Raw genomic sequence first — 15,486 nt, 5'->3', positions numbered from 1 at the left:
CTTGAAAAGCACTTAGCAGACTGGGCGTGGTGGCTCACGCCTGTAATCCCAGCGCTTTGGGAGGCTGAGGCAGGTGGATCACAAGGTCAGGAGTTCGAGACCAGCCTGGCGAACGTGGTGAAACCCCACCTCTACTAAAAATACAAAAATAGTCTGCTACCACCACCACCACTACCGCTCCTCTTATCTCCCCAGGGGACATAGTGACCCTTGAGTCAAAAGAGCAAGAGCCAGGTTTGTTACTCAAGGGCAGGAGCCAAGAAAGAAAGTGCCTAGGCCCCCTTACTAAGCCCACACTCCAGCCATGTCAACAGAAAGTTCACCAGAGCTGGGTTCAAATCCTACTTACTGGGTGGTCTCAACCAAGTCACTTAATTGTTCTGAACCTCAGTTTTCCTATCTATAAAATGGATGTAAAGATACCGTAAAGGGCTGTTGTGAGGTTGAAATGAATGGGCATAGAAAGCATCTGCTGTCCTGGCACGGTATAGTTCATGCCTGTAATTCCAGCACTTTGGGAGGCTGAGGTGGGAGGATCACTTGAGCCCAGGAGTTTGAGACCAGCCTGGGCAACACAGGGAGACCCTCATCTCAATTAAAAAAAAAAATCTGGCCGGGTGTGGTGGCTCACGCCTATAATCCCAGCACTTTGGGAGGCGGAGGAAGGTGGATAGCTTTAGATCAGGAGTTCAAGACCAGCCCGACCAACATGATGAAACCCCGTCTCTATTAAAAATACAAAACTTAGGGGTGATGTCGGGCACCTGTAATCCCAGCTATCCAGGAGGCTGAGGGAGGAGAATCACTTGAACTCGGGAGGCGGAGGTTGCAGTGAGCTGAGAGCTGAGATTGTGCCACTGCACTCCAGCCTGGACAACAGAGCAAGACTCTGTCTCAAAAAAACAAAAACTGACACACAGTAAGTGCTCAGTAATTACATGACCAGGCACGGTGGCTCACACCTGTTATCCCAGCACTTTGGGAGGCTGAGGCGGGCAGATCACTTGAGGTCAGGAGTTCGAGACCAGCCTGGCCGACATGGTGAAACCCCATCTCCACTAAAAATACAAAAAGTAGCTGTGTGTGGTGGCATGCGCCTGTAATCCCAGGTACTTGAGAGGCTAAGGCAGGAGAATCACTTGAACCCAGGAGGCAGAGGTTGCAGTGAGCCAAGATCACACCACTGCACTCCAGCCTGGGTGACAGAGTGAAATAGTCTCAAAAAATAAATTAATTAATTAAATAATCACATATCTTGAGCAGGAAAAGAGCCAGGCTGACTCTGTATGGGGAAGAGGGGAGGCGTTGGGCCCCTCCAGCTTAATCCCTGGACTCCCTTATGCTAAGGAAGTCCACAGCCTCCTTGACTACTCTGGCAGGAGTGAGAATAATGCTGTATGCCTCAGGGAAGCAGGGATCTAAATTCAAATGTATGTAAATCTCATGCAAATCAGGAAGCACTGGGTCCTTCCAGGGGAGAGATGGAGAGAGAAGATCCAGTTACTAGGGACTGGGGATGGGGGTAGGGGGCTGGAACAGAAGCAGGGTACCCCAGAGCCTTCACAGGGCACTGCCCCAGCTGCCAATTGAGCAGCTGCCCCAGGCCCTGTGGGCCCCTCCTGGCATGGATATGAAACCTCCTGGGCCGGGTGCAATGGCTCACGCCTGTACTCCCAGCACTTTGTGAGGCAGAGGCGGGCGGATCACGAGGTCAGGAGATCGACACCATCCTGGCTAACATGGTGAAATCCCGTCTCTACCAAAAATACAAAAAAAAAAAAAAAAATTAGCCAGGTGTGGTGGTGGGTGCCTGTAGTCCCAGCTACTCGGGAGGCTGAGGCAGGAGAATGGCGTGAACCCGGAAGGCAGAGCTTGCAGTGAGCCGAGATAGCACCACTGCACTCCAGCCTGGGTGACAGAGCAAGACTCCATCTCAAAAAAAAAAAAAGAAAGAAACCTCCTGGTGCCCTGGGATCCGCGGACTCCTGGGTCAAGGTGAGAGAGTCCCTGGTGAGGACACACACAGACCCATTTGTGTACACATATTCTAACCCTGCCAGACGCAGTTGGACGCACACACATATACCCAGGAACAGTCACAGACACACATAGACACAATTGTACACACACTCAGACACAGGCACTCGGGCAACTCAGGCTCTGGGCCTCAGGGCAGGGGAGGCCCCAGAGATCTTGCCCCACTTGAAAAGGCAGTGCCGAGGCCCCAGGGGCCCCTGGTTTCCTGTCCACCCACCTTTTCCCCAACCCACACACACGGTACCTGCACACACCACCCCCACTCGAGGAGGCCCCTGAAAAATCTCCCTCCTTGGCCTCATCCTGATATGGCAGGCCTGCTCCGTGCACCCCATGGGGTTCCAGTTCTTGCCCACATTTATTCTTTTTTTTTTTTTTTTTGAGACGGCGTCTCGCTCTGTCGCCCAGGCTGGAGTGTAGTGGTGCAATCTCGGCTCACTGCAAGCTCTGCCTCCCAGGTTCACGCCATTCTCCTGCCTCAGCCTCCCGAGTAGCTGGGACTACAGGTGCCCGCCACCACGCCCAGCTAATTTTTTGTATTTTTTAGTAGAGATGGGGTTTCACCGTGTTAGCCAGGATGGTCTCGATCTCCTGACCTCATGATCCGCCCACCTCAGCCTCCCAAAGTGCTGGGATTACAGGTATGAGCCACTGCACCCGGCCCATTTATTCTTTATTTATTTAAAAAAATTTTTAACATTTATTTATTTATTGAGACAGAGTCTCGCTCTCGCCCAGGCTGGAGTGCAGTGGCACAATCTCGGATCACTGCAAGCTCTGCCTCCTGGGTTCACACCATTCTCCTGCCTCAGCATCCCGAGTAGTTGCGACTACAAGTGCTAATTTTTTGTTTTGTATTTTTAGTAGAAACGGGGTTTCACCGTGTTAGCCAGGATGGTCTCGATCTCCTGACCTTGTGATCTGCCCGCCTCAGCCTCCCAAAGTGCTGGGATTACAGGCGCGAGCCACCGTGCCCGGCCCACTTTTTTTTATTTTTGAGCCAGAGTCTCTCTCTGTTGCCCAGGCTGGAGTGCAGTGGTGCAATCTCGGCTCACTGCAGCCTCTGACTCCCAGGTTCAGGTGATTCTGCTGCCTCAGCCTCCCGAGTAGCTGGGACTACAGGTGCCTGCCACCACACCTGGCTAATTTTTTTGTTATTGTTTTTGTTTTTGAGATGGAGTCTCACTCTTTGTCGCCCAGGCTGGAGTGCAGTGGTGCGATCTTGGCTCACTGAAACCTCTGCCTCCCAGGTTTGAGCAATTCTCTGCTTCCCGAGTAGATGGAATTACAGGTGCGCACCACCACGCCCGGCTAATTTTTGCATTTTTAGTAGAGATGGGGTTTCACCATCTTGGCCAGGCTGGTCTTGAACTCCTAACCTCGTGATCCACCTGCCTCAGCCTCCCAAAGTGCTGGGATTACAGGCATGAGCCACCAGGCCTGGCCCTAATTTTTTTGTATTTTTAGTAGAGATGGGGTTTCACCATATTGGCCAGGATGGTCTTGAATTCCTGAACTCAAGTGATCCGCTCATCTTGGCCTCCGAAAGTGCCACTTTGCCCAGTCTATTCTCTCTTTTTGACAGATGGGGAAACTGAGGCTCAGAGCCAGGCTTGTCAAAGGCATATGGAGGACTGGGGGTGGTGGGATACAAATTCAGGCAGCAGATAGACTCCAAGTCCGACGCCTCTGCAGAACCCCTCATCCCAGATGTCTGGCTGAGCTACCATCCCCACCCAACTCCCTCCACGTCCCCTCCCTCCCCAGAAAGAGCCTAGAAGCACAGGCCTTGGGCGGCAGCCAGCCCTCCCTTCCTCCCAGGCTTCTGTGCAAGCCCTTGGACCACGTACGCCAGTAGCCATTGGAGGGCAGGAGGGGCGGCGGCCGAGTCAGCTGGTGCCCACAGCACTGCCTGGCACGGAGGGCCCTGGAGGCTTTGCTGAGAGGACAGATCTGGAGGCTGGACCCGAGGTCACCGCCCAGGACGTGTCTACAGCTCCACCTGGTGGTGATACAGCACCGCTGCCACACCCGGCTCTGGTGTTATCCTCCCCACAGGCAGGTCAGCAGATATTTGGGGAGCAGCTACTGCTGCTGCGCATGGGCAGGCCAGGCACTGAGAACAGAGCGAGGCTGAGGAGATGTGGGGGCACGCACTCCAGGCAGAAGGAACAGCAAGTGCAATGGCTCTGAAACAGGAAGGAGTTGGGAAGACCCAGGAGGAGCAAATGGGTTAAAGAACTAGACTTGGGTGCCAAGGATAGAGAGGAAGAAAGGCAAGGCTCGGTGGCTCACATCTGTAATCTCAGCACTTTGGGAGGCCAAGGTGAAAGGATCACTTGAGGCCAAGAGTTTGAGGCCAGCCTGGGCAATACAGTTAAGACCCTGTCTCTACAGGAAATTTTTTTTTTTTTTGAGACAGAGTTTCGCTCGTCACCCAGGCTGGAGTGCAATGGCATGATCTTGGCTCACTGCAACTTCCGCCTCCTGGGATCAAGCAATTCTTCAGCCTCAGCCTCCTGTGTAGCTGGGATTACAGGTGCCCGCCACCATGCCCAGCTAATTTTTGTATTTTTGTAGAGACAGGGTTTCACCATGTTGGCAAGGCTGGTCTCGAACTCCTTAACTCAGATGATCTGCCTGCCTTGGCCTCCCAAAGTGCTGGGATTACAGGCATGAGCCACTGCATCCAGCCCCATTTTGTGCTGGTATGAATAGAGATTTATTTCTGACAGCTCAGGAAGCCGGGAAGCCCAAGATCGAGGGCTGCATCTGGTGAGGGCCCTCTTGCTGTGTCATAACGTGGCAGAAGGCATCCCATGGTGAGAGGGAGCAAGAGCTCCAACGTGCAGCTTCAAGCTCTTTGTTTTTAAGATGGAGTTTCGCTCTTCTTGGCCAGGCTGAAGTGCAATGGCCCGATCTCAGCTCACCACAACCTCTGCCTCTCGGGTTTAAGCAATTCTCCTGCCTCAGCCTCCAAGCAGCTGGGATTACAGGCGTGCGCCACCACGCTCAGCTAATTTTTGTCTTTTTAGTAGAGACAGGCTTTCTCCATGTTGGTCAGGCTGGTCTTGAACTCCCAACCTCAGGTGATCTGCCCGCCTTAGCCTCCCAAAGTGCTGGAATTACAGGCATGATCCACCGCACCCAGCCACCTCAAGCTCTTTTATATCCATTCGTGAGGGTGGAGGCCTTACGATGTAAACACCTTCCATTAAGACCCACCTCCCAACACTATTGCATTAGGGATTAAGTTTCCAACCCATATATTCTGGGGAGACATTCAAACCATAGCACCGTCCTGTGTGCTGTACGCTGGGAAGACATAAGAACAGTGAGGAATGGTACACCTGGCCTTGTGCCTTAAGAGGGAGGGCCAGCTGGAGGCAACAGACTGAGGCCCTTGTCCTGTCCCCTCTACCTCTGATCCTTGACCTTTGCCCCGTCCCCTCTACCTCCCTGCAGTCTGGACTTCCTGGAGTCAGCCTGAAATCCAGACCTGAGTGGACGCCCACTACTCTGTTTGGAGAAACCTATGGGACAGCTAGGCAGTGGCTTGCTGTGTGCCTAGCTCCTGATGACAGAGCTGCAGCTTAAAATAAAAGCCTCCTGCTCAGCCCTTACTTAATCCTGAGGGGACCGGGCATCAGGACGCATGGTTGGGAGGATTTGCTGAAGTGAGAGGCTGATGAAAGCTCCCTGAGGGCTGGCTGGGGGGTTGGGGCACCCATCTTAAAACCTGTTTCTGATTTCCTTTGCTGCTCACCCCTATCTCTGGCTGGCAGCTTTCCCGGATTAGCTGCTGACGTCAGGAGCTGCCAGCTGGGCCAGCCTGGCACAGCCACGGGGCAGTGTGTGAAGGGCTGTCTGGTAATAGGGTGCAGTAAACGAAGGGGGCATGTGTCCAGCTTCGGAATTTGTCCTTGAAGGAGCTGGGGTGGAGGGGAAGAGGGTCGAGATGTGCTGTCAGGCACGCACATGTGACCTGTGTAGCGCATCCTTGTTGGACAGAGAGAGAAACAGCTCAGGGAAATGGGTAAGTTGTCCAAGACCACACAGCTGGTCTGACCCTGGCTGCATCCCACACCAGCTGGTAGACAACCCGCGATGGGCAGCAGCTGCTGGGACTGGAGGTGATGGTCTCCATGTAGGTCCGTACCTTCCTCTCTGTCACCATAATGGCAGCTGCTGAGTGGTGTTTGCCCTGCTCCAGGTGTCTTCGTGGGATAACTGTCTTATGAAGCTGGTGTTCGTTTTTGTTTTTGTTTTTGTTTTTTGAGATGGAGTTTTGCCTTGTTGCCCAGGCTGGAATGCAATGGCACAATCTCGGCTCACCGCAACCTCTGCCTCCTGGGTTCAAGTGATTCTCCTGCCTCAGCCTCCTGAGTAGCTGGGATTACAGGCATGTGCCACCATGCCTGGCTAATTTTGTATTTTTAGTAGACAGGGTTTCTCCATGTTGGTCAGGCTGGTCTCGAACTCCTGACTTCATGATCCACCTGCCTCGGCCTCCCAAAGTGCTGGGATTACAGGCATAAGCCACCGCCCGGCCGCTGGTGTTCCATTCTACAGGTGAGAAACTGGAAGCCCAGAGAAGGGAAGTGACTTGCCCACGATCATACCCCAAATTGGTGATGGAGGCAGGGTTTGATCCTAGGACCGTCGGAGTCCAAAGCCAGTGCTCTGCCATACATACAGAGATTTCATAGCTTTGACATGTTTCAAGCCCATGCCCCTGTGCTTGCCGTGGCTGCACAGATCTCCGCTTTGAGAGAGCACATTTGCATGCAGAGTAGAAAATACAGAGGGGGCCAGGCGCGGTGGCTCACACCTGTAATCCCAGCACTTTGGGAGGCCGAGGTGGGACGATCACAAGGTCAGGAGATTGAGAGCATCCTGGATGATACGGTGAAACCCCGTCTCTATTAAAAAATCAAAAAAAAATGTTAACTGGGCTTGGTGGCAGGCACCTGTAGTCCCAGCTACTTGGGGGAGGCTGAGGCAGGAGAATGGCGTGAACCCGGGAGGTGGAGCTTGCAGTGAGCCGAGATCACGCCACTGCACTCCAGCCTGGGTGACTGAGCGATAGTCTCAAAAATAAATAAATAAAAATAAAAATATATATATAAAAGAAATATTTGCAGGCTGGGCATGGTAGCTCATGCCAGTAATCCCAACACTTTGGGAGGCCAGAGGTAGGCGGATTGCCTGAGCTCGAGAGGCCGAGGCGGGCAGATTGCCTGAGCTCAGGAGTTCGAGACCAGCCTGGCCAACATGGTGAAACCCTGTCTCTACTAAAAATACAAAAAATTAGCCAGGTGTAGCAGCATGCGCCTCTAGTCCCAGCTACTTGGGAGGCTGAGGTGGAGAATCGCTTGAACCCGGGAGGCGGAGGTGCAGTAAGCCGAGATCCCACCACTGCACTCAAGCCTGGTGACAGAGCAAGACTCTGTCCCCCCCAAAAAAAAATTATAAATGTTTTATAGCCAAAGAACAGGAGAAAAGGAAAACCCTCAAGAGTCCCACCAAGAGGATCCAACTCTTTAGTCCTCTCGTTTTTTTTTTTTTTTTTTTTTTTTTTGAGACAAGTGTCACTCTATCGCCCAGGCTGGAGTGCAGTGGCGCAACCTTGGTTCATTGCAACCTCCACCTCCCAGGTTCAAGCAGTTCTCCAGCCTCTGCCTCCCAAGTGGCTGGGATTACAGGCCTGCACCACCATGCCCAGCTAATTTTTGTATTTTTAGTAGAGACAGGGTTTCACCACGTTGGCCAGGCTGGACTCAAACGGACTCAAACTCCTGACCTCAAGTGATCTGCCTGCCTCGGCCTCCCAAAGCACTTGGATTACAGGCGTGAGCCACCGTGCCTGTCCTTTCCTTTTTTTTTTTTTTAGATGGAGTCTCGCTCTGCTGCCCAAGCTGGAGTGCAGTGGCATGGTCTCAGCTCACTGCAACCTCTGCATCCCGGGTTCAAGCGATTCTCATGCCTCAGCCTCCTGAGTAGCTGGGATTACAGGTGTCCGCCACCACGCTCGGCTAATTTTTTGTATTTTGAGTAGAGATGGGGTTTCACCATATTGGCCAGGCTGGTCTCGAACTCCTGACTTTGTGATTTGCCTGCCTTGGCCTCCCAAAGTGCTGGGATTACAGGCGTGAGCCACCGCACCCAGCCCTTTTCTTTACAGAGCTGCCATCACGCATTCTCTATTCGAGAACACTTGTCATAAGCAGTTCCCTGTCTTCTAGTTGTGTAGCACCTTTACCTGTTCAAACTGCTTTTGGTCTAATATTTGTCCCTCCTCAATATAAGCAAGGCGAGAATCACTTCCATCTGATAGATGAGGAAACTGAGGCAGAGTGGTTGGGGTCAGATGCTAAGAGTGTCTGGACTGTGATGAAGGGGGTGTCTGGGGTGGATTCTAATGAGATAAAGTTTTCCAGCTTGACACTCCAGCTCCTAGGCCAACACTCAAGAGAGGAAACTCAGGGTTGGGGGTGGGGAGAAGGACAGAAAAGACAATCCCAACATTCTCATTTCAAAATATTTAATTTTGTCTGAAAAGGATACATTCCCGGCTTCCCTCCCACCACATCACTCCGGCCCACCAGCAGTGACACACTCGCACGCACACACGCACATAAGGCCAATGGGCTACGGTCTGCTTCTGCCCTCTCTGGCTGGGAAGAAGGAATTTCTCTCTTGCCTCCTTCCCCCAACAAAGGTAAAGAGAGGGGCCTGCTGGAATGCCAGCTCCCAGGGAAGGACACAGAGCCCCACACACTCTATCACATCACATGCACTTAGAAAAATAAAACCAAGTGGTGTTCTGGCATCCCCAACACCGTAAGAGAGCAATATCCACCTGGAAGTCATCTTTGCCATTTTCTAGAAAAATTTATTGCACTTAATTAGCAGATGTTAAAGGAGCTCTGGGGTAGAGCTTTGCCATGAAAACCAGACGCTCCTCGGCCCTTTGCGTTCCAAGGAGCACGGCTCCCGGGGCCCAGGTAGAGGGCTGCCCAGCTTCAGAGGGGTTTTCCCCCACTGGCTTGCATGCCTGCCGCCCTGCCTCAGGCCAAAGGACCGTAGGAGCGGCCTGCACAGCCCCTCAGCAGGGTTACATGTACCCAGACTTAAAGGTTCACTGCTAAGTGCCCCCTCCAACCTCAGAAGCCAGACAGGAAAACCTCTTCCTTTGGCCAAGGGTAAGAGTTACCCAGGTCCTCCACAGAGTTGCCATAAACCTTGAAAACTCTCCCTCTCTCTAAATGCACACGTTCCTCCATCAGATGAGACATTTATAATATGAATATTCTTGCAAAGTTCCAGCTCATTCATGATTTGTCTGTTCTGAGGTTGCACTGAGGGTGCCACAAAGCTTTAGACAGGATGCTTAGGAAGTAGACGGCACTTCCAAGCCCATCGGGAACCCGCAGAAAGCCAAGGTAAAGTCAAATTCTCTAGCCTCCAGTGATTGACAGATGTCAAAGATCCAAGCACAGGAGCCGCAGTCTCCAGCGGTCGGCCTCCAAGAAGCAGAGGGCCCAGGAGGGAGCCAAGGAGACTCCCATTCCCTCGACAGAAACTGAGCAGGCACCAACCCTCTCCTGCAAGCATGGATTTTTTTAGGACAGGAGAGGAGACAACCTTACCTGAGCACTTCTTTTCCCCCACAGGTCAGCCTCTGTGGACATCCTCCATCTTGTCCCCACCAGGTTCCTGACTCAGAGGGGCATTTCGAAAAGAGTCCAGCAGCCGCACTCTTTCCAAGTAAGCACTTTGGGAAAGAACCCGATACCCACTGCCTGGGGGAAAGAAGGGAGGGCACCAAACAGGCAGAGGGCGGGATAAAGAGCAGACACATCGAGCCACCATCCCAGCCACCGGGCTCGGAACATGGACACCAGAGATTTAGTGTCCATCCTTAAAAAAATAAAACTGCAAAAACACAAACCATATACTTTCCGGCAAAGAAAATGAAGAGCTTTTAAGCTCAAGGCTCTTCCACTAATAACAAAATGAGAACCGCCCTCTTGGTGATCCACCAGGCCAGAGGGAGCGTGCCCGGGAGGGAGAGCTGCCCGGGGCAGGACACTGACATGCTGGATGCGCCTGCCCTGTGTGGTTACAATAGAGTGAAAGTGTGTACATGGTTTTTAGAGAACCACAAAGTAAAAGTCAGGGGCCTGGAGGGAGGAGTGACCTCCCTTGGCCTCAGGGCCCCTTGTCAAGTCCCCCGGAGAGGTGGGTGTGCAGGTCCCCAAAGGGCCGTGGCATTCCCCTGGGGTGAGGTCCACGGCTTGGTCTTAACGTCTGTTATGAAAAGTCTTTAGAGGTCAGGGCCTGGGACTCTGAACCACCACGGTAAATAAAGCCAGTGTTACGGAGGACGAAGCATGCCCATCGCCTCTGTCTCCTCTTCACCATAGGCTGCCCACCCTGAGCAAATAAACACACCCATCTCAGGGGTGTCCCAGTGACCCAAATGAGCAGAGGCTTCCATGAGTTTCCTCAGTGAATCTTCTGAGCACAGCAAAAGGGCGAGTCCCGCCACACAAGAGAAAGGAGTCGTTGTGAGGCAGGGGAGACCACAGCTGTGAGAAGCCACAGCATGGCCAGCCTCACGAGTGGCCCCCATCTCCTGGGACCAAGACTGAGGGGACCCTAGGCCTGTGTAAAAGTCCCAAGAGCCTGCTATCCCGTGAAAGTGGCACTGTAACCTTGGTGACTCTAGACTAGGTGTCTTGCCCTGCTGACACCCTCCGGGCAGCTCGCATGGGAGGGATCCTGAAGCAAGAATTGCGAGGCCCTAGCTGCCCCCAGGGAGAGTGCACTCCAGCCCAGGCCACACCGGTGAGCAGAGCAAGAAAAAAGAGAGCTTCTCAAGAAACACACCCCAGCTCTCATGCCCATGGTGGAAGGGGGCTGTGGAGGCATTTTCTAAACACCACTAGGAAGGTGAATCCTGGGGTCCAGGAAGTTAAAGCCTCCTAGATAAGAGGGGTTTTCCTTTTAAATCTATGATCCAAGACTGGACATTGGGTGGAAAGAAAGAGCAGGCCCAGAGGCCTGGTCTAGTGGGACAAACGAGCTTCACATGGCCTCTGAGTAGCCTGGAGAGGAAATGAAGAGGCCTCTCTCAGCCCTGGCACTCATGGCTCAGACAGCAGCCATCCTAGGAGTCTCTCCTCCACAGCCAATGAAATGCAGAGACAGCCGATGGCCTCAGAGCCATAAGGGAAAAGGGGTGCGGGAGCTGAGAAAGGCTGGGCACACTTCTGCTGCAGGCCCCAGCCCCAAGCCCCATCCCAGGCTGTGCAGAGACCCCACTCCTGCAGCCTGCCACCCATGCAGACACTGACGGAGGAGCTGGTGTGTCCTGCTTCCAAGGAAGATGGGAACAGATGTTACTCAAAGACTGTCTGGGGAGAATGAGGTGCGTGACAGACACACCTTAAGTGGAAACGCGCCCTGCTACCTGAGAAGACATAGGGTGACAATGATCACAACTCATTCTGCAGAGATAGCCCTCGGCAGCCCAGGCTGGAGACTGAGGGAGAGTCCAGGGACCCTGAGCGCCCAGGAGAGAGGTGTGTACTCCAGAGGTCCCCTTCTGATTCAACTGGGACATCCAAGAATAGAAACTAAGGCTGAGTCACCCATCTACGCAGATTCTCTTGCGTTCCCCACCAGTGAGGAGACTGGCCCCTCAGGGACGTCGCCACGTGCGCAGGCCATGGTATAATGAAGCTGAGACGTGGCCGCTCCTGCAGCAGGTGCGCCGCCATGCGCCCACGACGAGTCATAAGTCTCCACGCGTGTGAGGGGTTACAGGGAGCCCCCAGGCAGAGGTCTGAGGTGCAGGCAGTACCCCGCCCGGGCGGGGGGCACGGGTTACAAGGGCCCGTATTTGGTCTCATACTTGGACACGATGGTCTTGCACTTGCCCACCTCCTTGCGTAGCTCGGCCACCTCCGTCCGCAGGGCTGTGTTCTCCTTCTCCAGGAAGGCTGCCCGGATGGTGATCTGATTCTCTTTCAGGCGCCGGGCATCCCGTGACCGTTTAGCTGCCACGTTGTTCTTCTTGCGTCTTGTCCAGTACTTTTCATCCTGTGGGGAATTGCCCTCTGTGAGTCTCTCGTCTTTCCCCACGAGAGAACCCAATTTTTCCACTCCCACCACCTGGATTCCCCTAACTCATCTGGTGTGGCCAGAACTAAAGCAGGGATACCAGGGAGGGAGCAGCACAAACCAGGGCACATTGAGGGCACTGCCCTTTCCTCGGGGGCAGGACGAGAAACAAAAGTTATTTGGTACGTTACATGGTGAAGAGAAGGAGACTCATCTCCTGGAGGCCTGGTACCTGCTGCTCCAGCACAAAGCATTGCACTGTCCACACCCTTGCCTCACTTAGGCATGTTGGTTGTGGGTAAGGGCCTAGATCCCCGAGTTCAGATCTTGGCTCTCCAAGATTACTAGCAGTGAAACTGTGCAAGTACTTTAACCCCTCAATATCACAGGTCCCTTATCTTTACACTGAGAAATAACAGGCCAGGCATGGTGGCTCACACCTGTAATCCCAGCATTTTGGGAGGCTGAGGCAGGTGGATCACTTGAGGTAAGGAGTTTAAGACCAGCCTGGCCAATATGATGAAACCCCATCTCTACTAAGAATACAAAAATTAGCCGGCGTGGTGGTGCACATCTGTAATCTCAGCTACTCAGGAGAGTGAGGCACAAGAATCGGTTGAACCTGGGAGGCGGAAGTTGCAGTGAGCCGAGATCATGCCACTGCACTCCAGCCTGAGTGACAGAGTGAGACTCTGTCTCAAAAACAAAACAAAACAAAAACAAACAAAACAAAAATCAGTGCCTGGCCTACAGTGAGTACCATCTAAATATTCACCATGATCATCACATCATTATTAAAGTCTCACAAACCTCCCCGGGAGGGAGGTTCAGTTGCTCCCGTTTTACAGATGAGGAACTTGAGGCACAGCTAGGCCACAAGTGGCAACATGGAGTTTGGACCCAGGTGTGCCTGACTTCAAAGATTTGGATGAAAAATCCTTGCTGTAAGTTTTTCATAGGAAAGGATGGAAAACTGCAAAATTCTCTCTTCCCACCAGTTCCTAACAGCACCACCAGCTTGAAAGCTGCTTGCTCATCCCTGGGGATGGCAACATACAAGAAACCCTTTGTCCTTCAAAGCAAGGACTTTTTCAACCCCAGTTCCTGTGGCCTAGTGAGCTCTTGCCCAGTGGCTGGGCTACAGCCAGGGAGGCAGGAACATCAACACAGCCGATGGCCCGGGGAAGGAGAGAAACTACAGGGAGTCACACTGGGGCCAAATGCCACGTGACTCCCTTTCTTTCTACCAAACTGCTGAAGGACATGGCTTTAAGCACTAAACTCATGTCTTTCCTAATGGTGTCACAAGGAGGGAAGGCTCTCCAGATAAAATCAAATGCGAGGAGCCATATCCCCTAGGCCCTTGAACCAACGCTGCATCTTTATTTATAAGGAATACCAGGTTACCTTCTGCTCGTCGGGGACAAAGACCTTCTTGGCCTTTTTGATCATAGGCTGGGGCTTCAGGTCCTCCTCAGCAAACTTGTGCTTCCGAGGGTTGAAGAGCTCCCCGCCTGGCACACTGGAGAGCACCAGGTCGGCGGGGTCCGGATTGAAGTTCACATCCACTTCCACACAATTGGGGTCGATGGGACTGGGAGTCTCCCTCTCCTTCTCCAGGGAAGATTCTAAAAGACACAGAGACAGGTGGTCCCGAAGCAGCCCACTGGACAGAGAAGACCCACGCCACACACCCAGACACCTGGTTGAACCTCAAGGCTGCATAAGCCACTGCCGCCTGGGGAGAAGAAAACCCCAACAGTACCAGCCCCTAAGCCAGACTGGCACACGGTTCAATTCCATAACACAAACATTCAAAGAATTCTTTCCTTCAGGAACAGAATGCTCAAAAGGAAACAGAAGCCCTAGAAAAAGACAGGGTTTTCCAATTGTTTCCACCCCCTCCAGAAATGTTAAGCAAAACATTAATTTTTTTTTTTTTTTTTTTGAGATGGGAGTCTTGCTCTGTCGCCCAGGCTGGAGTGCAGTGGCGCAATCTCGGCTCATTGCAAGCTCCGCCTCCCGGGTTCATGCCACTCTCCTGCCTCAGCCTCCTGAGTAGCTGGGACTACAGGCGCCTGCCACCGCAGGTGCCCACCACCACGCCTGGCTAATTTTTTTGTATTTTTAGTAGAGATGAGGTTTTACTGTGTTAGCCAGGATGGTCTTGATCTCCTGACCTTGTGATCCGCCTGCCTTGGCCTCCCAAAGTGCTGGGATTACAGGCATGAGCCACTGCGCCCAGCCTAAAACATTAAATTTTTATATTCCCTTAACTTCCTGTGATTTCAAGATCTCCAGTAATGAGAAACAGCTGCGTCTCTCCAGGCAGACACAGACTGAAGAATGGAAATGGGTTCCAATTTTTTTCTTTTTTTTTTGAGACAGGGTCTTGCTCTGTCACCTAGGCTGGAGTATAGTGGTATGATCATGGCTCACTGCACCCTCGACCTTCTGGGCTGGAGTGATCCTCTTGCCTCAGCCTCCTGAGTAGCTGGGACCGCGGATGCACACCAACACGCCTGGCTAATTTTTTTTATTTTTTAGAGACAGGGTTTCATTATGTTGCCAGGGCTGGTCTCAAACTCCTAGGCTCAAGTGATCTTCCTGCTTCAGCCTCTGAAAGTGCTGGGATTACAGGTGTGAGCCACTGCACCTGGCCAGGTTCCAGTTTTTTTCTTTTTCTTTTGAGACTGAGTCTTGCTCTGTCACTCAGGGTAGAGTGCACTGGTGCAATCTTGGCTCACTGCAGCCTCCACTTCCCGGGTTCAACCGATTCCCGACTCAGCCTCCTGAGTAGTGGAGACAACAGGCATGAGCCACCACGCCTGGCTAGTTTTTGTATTTTTAGTAGAGACAGGGTTTCACCATGTTGGCCAGGCTGGTCTTGAACTGCTGAGCTCAAGTGATCCACCCGCCTCGGCCTCCCAAAATGCTGGGATTACAGGTGTGAGCCACCACGTCCAGCCCGGGTTCCACTTTTGAGTCCCTGAGACATGTCTGTTACTGTGCCATCTAGTCACTTAGTCTTTTTTTTTTTTTTGAAGAGTCTCACTCTGTTTCCCAGGGTGGAGTGTAGTGGCGTGATCTCAGCTCACTGCAACCTCGACCTCCTGGGTTCAAGCTATTCTCCTGCCTCAGCCTCCCAAGTAGCTGGGACTACTGGCGCCCACTACCATGCTCGGCTAATTTTTGTATTTTTAGTAGAGACGGGGTTTCACTATGTTGGCCAGGATGGTCTCAATCTCCTGACTTGGTGATCCACCTGCCTCGGCCTCCCAAAGTGCTGGGATTACAGGTGTGAGCCACTGCGCCCGG

General features: G+C 52.7%; 1 protein-coding gene across 2 annotated transcripts in view; it reads right to left on the bottom strand.

Moving 5' to 3' along the window:
* Positions 1-8,564: 8,564 nt before the first annotated feature.
* TEF (TEF transcription factor, PAR bZIP family member) overlaps positions 8,565-15,486 on the bottom strand; it is a 32,417-nt gene continuing 25,495 nt past the window's right edge. For both annotated transcript variants that reach the window (XM_009438488.5, XM_525607.8), the window contains exons 3-4: positions 13,576-13,796; positions 8,565-12,147 (exon numbers count right to left, since the gene is read on the bottom strand). In XM_009438488.5, the coding sequence (XP_009436763.1) occupies positions 11,932-12,147; positions 13,576-13,796 (437 nt within the window). In that variant the 3' untranslated portion in view covers positions 8,565-11,931. The remainder of the gene's footprint in view (positions 12,148-13,575; positions 13,797-15,486) is intronic.

The sequence above is a fragment of the Pan troglodytes genome, chromosome 23, assembly GCF_028858775.2.
Source record: "Pan troglodytes isolate AG18354 chromosome 23, NHGRI_mPanTro3-v2.0_pri, whole genome shotgun sequence".
NCBI lineage: Eukaryota > Metazoa > Chordata > Mammalia > Primates > Hominidae > Pan > Pan troglodytes.
Note: the sequence above shows the minus strand (reverse complement) of the source record. Positions and strands in the feature narration are given on the sequence as shown.